Source organism: Nycticebus coucang, chromosome 2 (genome assembly GCF_027406575.1).
Source record: "Nycticebus coucang isolate mNycCou1 chromosome 2, mNycCou1.pri, whole genome shotgun sequence".
NCBI classification, from domain to species: Eukaryota; Metazoa; Chordata; class Mammalia; order Primates; family Lorisidae; genus Nycticebus; species Nycticebus coucang.
This window is the reverse complement of record NC_069781.1, coordinates 56,347,491-56,357,001: the sequence shown is the minus strand read 5'-3', so window position 1 is coordinate 56,357,001 and position 9,511 is coordinate 56,347,491. Positions and strand designations below refer to the sequence as shown.

The 9,511-nt window shown below is 36.0% G+C and overlaps 1 protein-coding gene across 1 annotated transcript; it reads right to left on the bottom strand.

The window, feature by feature from the left end:
- Positions 1-6,180: 6,180 nt before the first annotated feature.
- On the bottom strand, positions 6,181-7,175 carry LOC128571818 (diphthine methyl ester synthase-like). Its single transcript, XM_053571589.1, has one exon. The coding sequence runs from the start codon at positions 7,074-7,076 to the stop codon at positions 6,228-6,230; it is 849 nt and encodes a 282-aa protein (XP_053427564.1). The 5' UTR covers positions 7,077-7,175; the 3' UTR covers positions 6,181-6,227.
- Between the last annotated feature and the right edge of the window lie 2,336 nt (positions 7,176-9,511).

The following is a 9,511-nucleotide window of genomic DNA, read 5'->3' as shown; positions in this document are numbered from 1 at the left end:
CAGCCGAGTAACAGCTTCCTTGAATCTGGGCACCGTGAGTCTGGGGAGATAGGACTCCAGGCATCTCTGGCTGGTGGGATCTGCCTATCACCACCCCTGTGAGGATACAGAGAGTCAGGGAGAGACTTGAATAATGGTATGTGCATTCTTTGTCATGAGTGTGTGCCTTGCATAATGATAAGAGTAAATGAGATATGTTTCAGAATTTTGAGTTGAAACAAAAAGTCTGTTTTTGCTTTTGTTTTGAAATTCTGATTTGAATCAAAATAATTTCTAAGTAAGAACTAGCATCTAGAAATGAATTCTTGTTTTTACAATAGAAAGTCTATATTTATTATTTTTTATTCCCAGGATAAGGCTAGATTTTGAGACAGGCATTTTTCTGGTAATTAAACAGCATGATATTGTTATTAAAGGTGAGAATATAGCTATGCTGTTAGAAACTCTCTGAAGGCCGAAAAATGTCCATGGGATACAGATGGTGTTTAGTAATTTAATCTGTAATCTACAAATAATCACATATATTCTTTTTAAAAAATTTTATTTTTTTTATTTCAAATTAATATAAGGGCACAAATTTTTAGATTTGTGAAAAGAGAACATGGTTCTCTTTTCCAGGTTTTGGTACTGGAAGTGGTTTTGGAGGAACAAAAGGATGAGTTTTCTAGAAATAATTCTCTAATCTAATTAACTGCACTGATGATTCTGTTTTCAGTGGTAAGGAGGGCATTTGGTGCTGGTGGCATGATGTGGCAAAAAAGATACGCAAAATATTAGAATAATCCTGAGTACTGATGGAAGGCAAATTTCTGGGTGATCCTGCATTGGCTACCTTAGAATATTTTGTCAAACTAAATAGTATTTGGGATTACTCATTGCTCCTAACTCCTCTGGAGAAAGTGGGGAAAGAGATAATTTCAGGACTTTGAATTCCTAGCTCAAGTTTTACATAAATAATATAAAATATTATACATCTATTTTGAATAAAACTCTTACCTCCTGAAGCTACAGAGCTGAGATTTCTGAAAACCAAACCCATATCATTTGCAAGTGGTTGATTTACAAGAACAACAGCTTTTCAAGGTGTCTTCTATTAAAGTTAGGGAATCAACAGAGAAGAAATGGGATCCTGAAAATTAGAACTTTGAACATCTAAATTCTGCCAAGTGTTCTCTGCCAGTAGAAGCAGCTCTTAAACCCCTACTTGGAAAGATTAACCTTCCTGTGTGAAAAATCTATAACGGCATGTCGTTCTTCTCAAAACCTATTCCTACCACGCCTCTTTGTTTACAGCCCTAGATTATTATTGCTGCTGTAAGCAATTACTATAAACTTGGTGGTTTAAATCAAATAAATGTATGATCTTATAGTTCTCTAAATTGTAAATCCAATGTAGGTCTCACTTAACTAAAATTGAGACATTGGCATAGCTGAGTTCCTGTCTTGAGGCTTTAGAGGAGAATGTTCCCTTACTTTTTTTCAGCCTCCTGAGGCCACCCACATTTGATGACTTAATTACCCCTTCCTCTATCTTCCAGGCCAGGAGCAGTGAACTAACTTGTTCCTCTCCCGATTTTTCTTTTTACTATATCTGGAAAAGTTTCTTCACATAAAGATGTGTGATTATATTGGGTCCTTGCCTTAATTACATCTTCAAAGTCGTCTTTTCGCTGTAAACTAACGTATTTATGGCTTCCCGGTTTTAGGATGTGGATATCGTTGGGGAAGGAGCATCATTCTGCCTCCCATAGCCCTGTGGAGCTGGGGGTCTGGTTTCCCATCCCAAGTAGCTGAGCAATCATTTCTTCCAAAATGATGGCTGATTAATATTTCTTAATCTAGTTACATTTTTGTAAAATTTATAGTTAAAATTTTATGCTTTTACAGAAAAGCACAGAGTAAGAAAAGTACACAAAATATAACTGAATACCTAAATGAATTATTAAAAGAAAGTATCGCTAAGAGAACTTAAAAAATAGTATTTTCATCTTCCAGAAGCCCCTTTATATTACTGCTAATCACTCTTGCCTTCCTTTCCCAAGAGGTATCCAATGTCACCAAAGGTAAGATTTGTCACTGTCTAAAAGTTACATAAACTGAAACTTCCGGTATGTATTATTTGCTTCTGTTATCTGTTTGAACTCAATGGTATCTGGGTGAGATCTGTTAATTTAACTCATTTGTTAAAATGAGTTCTTTTTTTGTATAGTATTCCATTATATAAATATGTCAAAAATTTTAAACTAGTATGCTACAAATATGGAGTTAACAAAGTTGTTCTATAAATGGCAAATAATAGGTATTTTAGGCATTATGGGACAAACTTTTTGCTGCAATTGCTTATCTCTAACATGGAGCATGATAGTAGCTATAGAAAATATAATGTAAATGAAAAGGTGTGAGCGTGTTCCAAATACTTACAAAGTAAGAAATGGGTGGATTTCCTTCATGGATAACTCTTAAACATTTAGTGCTATCACGAGTAAAGCTATGCACTTTTTTGTACATGTCTTTTAGCATACAATAACTTACACACAGACACACATACATGCATGCACAATTTTGTCAGACACTCAGCAAGGAATAAATTGCTTTGTCAGCTTTAGTAGATACTTCTCAGTTTTCCAAAGTGATTTGGAACAGAGTAGATGTTACCTATTCAACACTTCAACTTTTCAGGTAGTAAGATTTTAGTCATTTTGGTGGGTATGTTGTGGTATTTCCCTAACATTTTTCTGATGTCAGCTGGAAAAATTAGAGTGAATTTTAACATTTGAACACATAAATTACACTGATTATTCTGTGGGTTTGTATTACTTTTATGTAAAATATTATGTGAAATGAAAGTGAAAAGATTTAAGCATTGGAATTAAAAAGCATCACTGGAATTTGTCTTGGCATTAAGAACAATAGGGTTTAAAAGTAAATTAAGGAATGAAAAGCTGTTAGATGACTTTTACCTGAAAATTTTTTAGGTATGGTCTTTAGCAAAGAGTTATAGATTGCAGCTAAATCTAGATTTATAGTAGTTAATATAGAATAGGTTATAACACAAACTGTATGACATTGAATGAATCACTTGATAGCATTAATGGAAGGTATAATTAATGTATGTCCATTGTATCCCACATGACCTTTATGGGAAGAAAATGTGATTATATTAATGATAATTTAAAAATATTTAGGGAGAATTAAACTTTGTTAAGATATTTATTTATTCACCAAATTTAACTTAAAAAATCTCCCAGGGTTCACATCTATCTGCAAAAGTGGTTGAAGAAGTTCTTTAAATCAACCCATGTAATTATTATCCTACTAAGAAGTGGAGTTTTGCCACTTTCTATTTCTTTTTTATAAATAAATTAAAAAGTTGGTGAGAATAGTTAATGTTTGAGCTTAAAGGAGTGCTTCTGTTCTGGTTTGGGTTCATCTTTTCCCAGGTGCTAATAATTCTTTTCTGTTTTTTATTTTCAGTGGGATCTGATGCTTCCTTGCTTCGTTGCCTGATAATATTCTTTGTGAGTTATTCTCAGACTTTTCTAATGTTATCATCTGAACTCCAAATCTTTATGTTTTAATTTCCACGAAATTGTGATTCTTCTGTTGAGATCTGCATAGTGACTGATACTGTGCTTTTTTTTTATTTTTTATTTTGTTTTATTTTATTTTTTTATTGTTGGGGATTCATTGAGGGTACAATAAGCCAGATTACACTGATTGCAATTGTTAGGTAAAGTTCCTCTTGCAATCATGTCTTGCCCCCATAAAGTGTAACACACACCAAGGCCCCACCCACCTCCCTCCGTCCCTCTTTCTGCTTCCCCCCATAACCTTAATTGTCATTAATTGTCCTCATATCCAAATTGAGTACATTGGATTCATGCTTCTCCATTCTTGTGATGCTTTACTAAGAATAATGTCTTCCACTTCCATCCAGGTTAATACGAAGAATGTAAAGTCTCCATTTTTTTTAATGGCTGAATAGTATTCCATGGTATACATATACCACAGCTTGTTAATCCATTCCTGGGTTGGTGGGCATTTAGGCTGTTTCCACATTTTGGCGATTGTAAATTGAGCTGCAATAAACAGTCTATACAAGTGTCCTTATGATAAAAGGATTTTTTTCCTTCTGGGTAGATGCCCAGTAATGGGATTGCAGGATCAAATGGGAGGTCTAGCTTGAGTGCTTTGAGGTTTCTCCATACTTCCTTCCAGAAAGGTTGTACTAGTTTGCAGTCCCACCAGCAGTGTAAAAGTGTTCCCTTCTCTCCACATCCACGCCAACATCTGTAGTTTTGAGATTTTGTGATGTGGGCCATTCTCACTGGGGTTAGATGATATCTCAGGGTTGTTTTGATTTGCATTTCTCTAATATATAGAGATGATGAACACATTTTCATGTGTTTGTTAGTCATTCGTCTGTCATCTTTAGAGAAGGTTCTATTCATGTCTCTTGCCCATTGATATATGGGATTGTTGGCTTTTTTCATGTGGATTAATTTGAGTTCTCTATAGATCCTAGTTATCAAGCTTTTGTCTGATTGAAAATATGCAAATATCCTTTCCCATTGTGTAGGTTGTCTCTTTGCTTTGGTTATTGTCTCCTTAGCTGTACAGAAGCTTTTCAGTTTAATGAAGTCCCATTTGTTTATTTTTGTTGTTGTTGCAATTGCCATGGCAGTCTTCTTCATGAAGTCTTTCCCCAGGCCAATATCTTCCAGTGTTTTTCCTATGATTTCTTCGAGGATTTTTATTGTTTCATGCCTTAAATTTAAGTCCTTTATCCATTTTGAATCAATTTCTGTGAGTGAGGAAAGGTGTGGGTCCAGTTTCAGTCTTTTACATGTAGACATCCAGTTCTCCCAACACCATTTATTGAATAGGGAGTCTTTCCCCCAAGGTATGTTCTTGTTTGGTTTATCGAAGATTAGGTGGTTGTAAGATGTTAGTTTCATTTTTTGGTTTTCAATTCGATTCCAAGTGTCTATGTCTCTGTTTTTGTGCCAGTACCATGCTGTCTTGACCACGATAGCTTTGTAGTACAGACTAAAATCTGGTATGCTGATGCCCCCAGCTTTATTTTTATTACTAAGAACTGCCTTAGCTATATGGGTTTTTTTCTGGTTCCATACAAAACGCAGAATCATTTTCTCCAAATCTTGAAAGTACGATGTTGGTATTTTGATAGGAATGGCATTGAATAGGTAGATTGCTTTGGGAAGTATAGACATTTTAACGATGTTGATTCTTCCCATCCATGAGCATGGTATGTTCTTCCATTTGTTAATATCCTCTGCTATTTCCTTTCCTGAGGATTTCATAATTTTCTTTATAGAGGTCCTTCACCTCCTTCGTTAGGTATATTCCTAGGTATTTCATTTTCTTTTTTTTTTTTTTTTTTAAATTTAGAAAAATTTTATTTTGGAGTCAGCAAGTTTTCCATTTATCTGCTTGGATATGAAAGATACTATATAAAGATGCTATTTAAAAACAAACGGCAACTGTACATGGCTGGCTAAACATTTACAATTAAACAATTACATAACCTCCAATATATAGCAGATGATGAGCCATATAACAGGGATGTCAGCAAGATAGCCAATCCAGAAGGGGGTCATTTTGTGGCGTGTCTCAGCTGAGCTTTAAGTAAGACTACTGGGTGGAGATTTATTCTTCCTGTATTTTTATATATACTAACACCAGCTGCTGTCAGGAAACACATCTTTGCAATCAGGGCAGCTGACTTTTTAAGAAAGAAGAAAATTATAAAAATATTATGCCAACTGTTACCAACCTTTTGTTTGTTTTTCTTGCCATTGTTCACATCTTTTGCCCTTTAAAACTGGATTCCAGTGATTCACTGTGCAGTTAATCTGTGAGTTATACTCAGTAACAACCGTCTTGCATAAATTGATTTCATAAGTAAAAAACTGCTTTTCAATGATTTTGTCAATGCATGTCTATTCCCAAGTTTTCCAGCTTGGTCTCCTCCTTGGGTATGCATCCTGAAGAACTGCCGAAATAGCAGCAACAATTAATTATCTCATAGGGAAAAACTCACTGCCACAGGAAGCCAAGCACTGTTGAGTGAACTTCTTTCTTTTTGGTTACTTGTTTTATACTTATCAGATAAACCAAAAGGCCTGTTCAATTTGTTATACAAATGTGCATATCCACCTAGGACTGAAAATAACATTATTGAAAATGTCTATATTCAGAGTCCTTCAATGCTTTGGGGACTTTGAGCTACTTTCTGGTATGGAAAACAGACTGAGCATCTCCATCTCCAACGGATGCATGCTGTCTCCTGTGATAACCAAGGAATGCAATGGCTTTCCCAAGTCCACAGTACACATTTGCTGTAAAGTGCCTGCTACAATCTTCTGGTCTTCAGCTCCAACTCTGGCTAAGCCAACACAGAGCATCTCCTCAGTAACTGCTGGTTCTTCTCCTCGTGCTCTCTGATTTTGAACAATCTCCAGAAGCTGCTGGGCTGCTTGGTTTACACTCATGTACCGAGGCGGCTCGTAGATCTTCCTTCCTTTCATTAGATTTTCCAGAGACTGCTCCTTTACTTTGATGTCCGGTAAGCACAACGTGTGCGTGCCACTGTGTCTGTTTTTCTTCACTTTGTCCATGAAGCTTTCTGGTCTCCAAGTGTCTGTCCAAAAAATGATAGAAACCGTCTCTCCAAACCTATATAACTGTAAACCACAGCAGCCTACGGCATTCATTATGGAGGCATTGTGAATGACACGGTAAGGGATTCCCAGCTTTGTTGCCCTCAGAACAAGATCACTGTGTGTTGTGGCCCCAAATGGATCACCAACTACAAGGAAGGCAACATCACTGGTATCAGCATCCTTTAAAATATTGTCTGCTTCTTGTTCCACTTCTTCTCTATCAGCAAGGATCAACTTTCTTCCGTAAAACTCTTCCAAGGCTTCCTTGCCTACAGTCAAGACTGAGGTGTAGGCTTCCAGATACACTCGATTGCAGCATCTTACAACTTCCAGGCCTTTGACTGTGATGTCCTTGGCATCTCCCAGGCCCAAGCCGATGAGGTAAAGCATTTCAAATTCCACGGGGGAAAGGAGACCGCCGAGAGAATTGTAGCTGGCCCCAGTCCTTCCCAAATGCCTATCTGCCGCCTTCCCGCCCGCAAGAGCAGGTCCCAAAGAGCCGGATCCGGTATTTCATTTTCTTTGAAACTATGGTGAAGGGAGTTGTGTCCTTAATTAGCTTCTCATTTTGACTGTTATTGGTATATACAGAGGCTACTGACTTGTGGACATTGATTTTATATCCTGAAACATTACTGTATTTTTTGATGACTTCTAGGAGTCTTGTGGTTGAGTCTTTGGGGTTCTCTAAGTATAAGATCATGTTGTCAGCAAAGAGGGAGAGTTTGACCTCCTCTGCTCCCATTTGGATTCCCTTTATTTCCTTATCTTGCCTAATTGTATTGGCTAGAACTTCCAGCACTACGTTGAATAGTAAAGGTGACAGAGGACAACCTTGTCTGGTTCCAGTTCTAAGAGGAAAAGCTTTCAGTTTTACTCCATTCAGTAAAATATTAGCTGTGGGTTTGTCATAGATAGCTTCAATCAGTTTTAGAAATGTGCCACCTATGCCTATACTCTTCAGTGTTCTAATTAGAAAAGGATGCTGGATTTTATCAAATGCTTTTTCTGCATCTATTGAGAGGATCATGTGATCTTTATTTTTGCCTCTGTTAATATGGTGGAATACGTTTATGGACTTGCGTATGTTAAACCAGCCTTGCATCCCTGGGATGAAGCCTACTTGATCATAATGAATGACTTTTTTGATGATAAGCTGTAATCTATTGGCTAGGATTTTGTTGAGAATTTTTGCATCTATATTCATGAGTGAGATTGGTCTGAAATTCTCCTCTTTGTTTGCATCTTTTCCTGGTTTTGGTATCAGGATGATGTTTGCTTCATAGAATGTGTTGGGGAGGATTCCTTCTTCCTTAATTTTTTGGAATAATTTCTGCAGTAAAGGAATAAGCTCTTCCTTGAAGGTTTGATAGAATTCTGGTGTGAAGCCATCTGTACCAAGGCATTTTTTGGTTGGAAGATTTTTTTATTATTTCTTTGATGTCAGTGCTTGAAATTGGTCCGTTCAGGACTCTATTTCTTCCTGGGTAAGTGTAGGGAGAGGGTGTGATTCCAAATATTGATCCATTTCTTTCACATTGTCAAATTTCTGGGCATAGAGTTTCTGGTAGTATTCAGAGATGATCTCAGTTGTTATTTCCCCATTATCATTTCTGATTGAGGTTACTAGAGATTTTACTTTTTTATTTCTCGTTAGTCTGGCCAATGGTTTATCTATTTTATTTATTTTTTCAAAAAACCAACTCCTTGTTTCATTAATTTTCTGAATGGTTCTTTTGTTTTCAATTTCATTGATCTCTGATTTGATTTTATTTTTTATTTTTTATTTATTTATTTTTTTATTGTTGGGGATTCATTGAGGGTACAATAAGCCAGGTTACATTGATTGCAATTGTTAGGCAAGGTCCCTCTTGCAATCATGTCTTGCCCCCATAAAGTGTGACACACACCAGATGATATGATTTTATATATTGAAAAACTGAAAGATTCCAGCAAGAGACTCCTGGAATTGATAAAATAAATTCAGTGAAGTCTAGGGGTACAAAAACAATGCACACAAATCATTAGCTTTTGTATATAACAATAACAGTCAAGCTGAGAGTCAAATCAAAGACTCAATACCGCTCACCATAGCTATAAAGAAAGTAAACTACCTGGAGATATCATGAACCAAGAAAGTGAAAGATCTCTACAAAGAGAATTATTATGCACTGAGGAGATAAATTGCAGATGACACAAATAATGATTTATAACATTTTGAATCTTATTTAACCTTGAAAAACTCATTTCTTTTTCTTTTTCTCCTTGCTATACTTTGATCCTTCTGTAAAACCCAAGAGAAAAAGTCATAGTGATGGATCCTAGACAAACAGAATGGAAAAAATTTTCTATTTCCATTATTTTCAGATTTCCCCAATTATTAGAAAATAAATTCAACTTTCAAAGCTTCTTGCTTTCTTTAGAACACAAAGAAGTCTTAGTTGTGAGGTTTGTAATCTTGTTCTTGCTTTTAAACACATCCTTTGTGAAGCATTAGACATTTGTACAAGTTGGACTATTGGCTCCAAGAGGTCTGGACGTTAAAGTCTAATTTGGTCTCAATATGTAAAAATTTCTCTTATGCCTAGTGAAATTTACACTCAGGTTCTACTCTAATTACCTGCATTTTTAAGAGCCTAACATGGGATCATCTCAGTAACAAGTCTCAACTGTACAACTTGACATCCCATTAACACTTGCTTTATAACATATGGTGCTTGGGTGATCTGAGTTAATGTGGATGCCAGTAAGGTGGTGAAGGTGGGTATGGAGAGTCACATTTTCCTGGCACTTGACATTTTACTTTAAAGAAAATAGTTGTTACA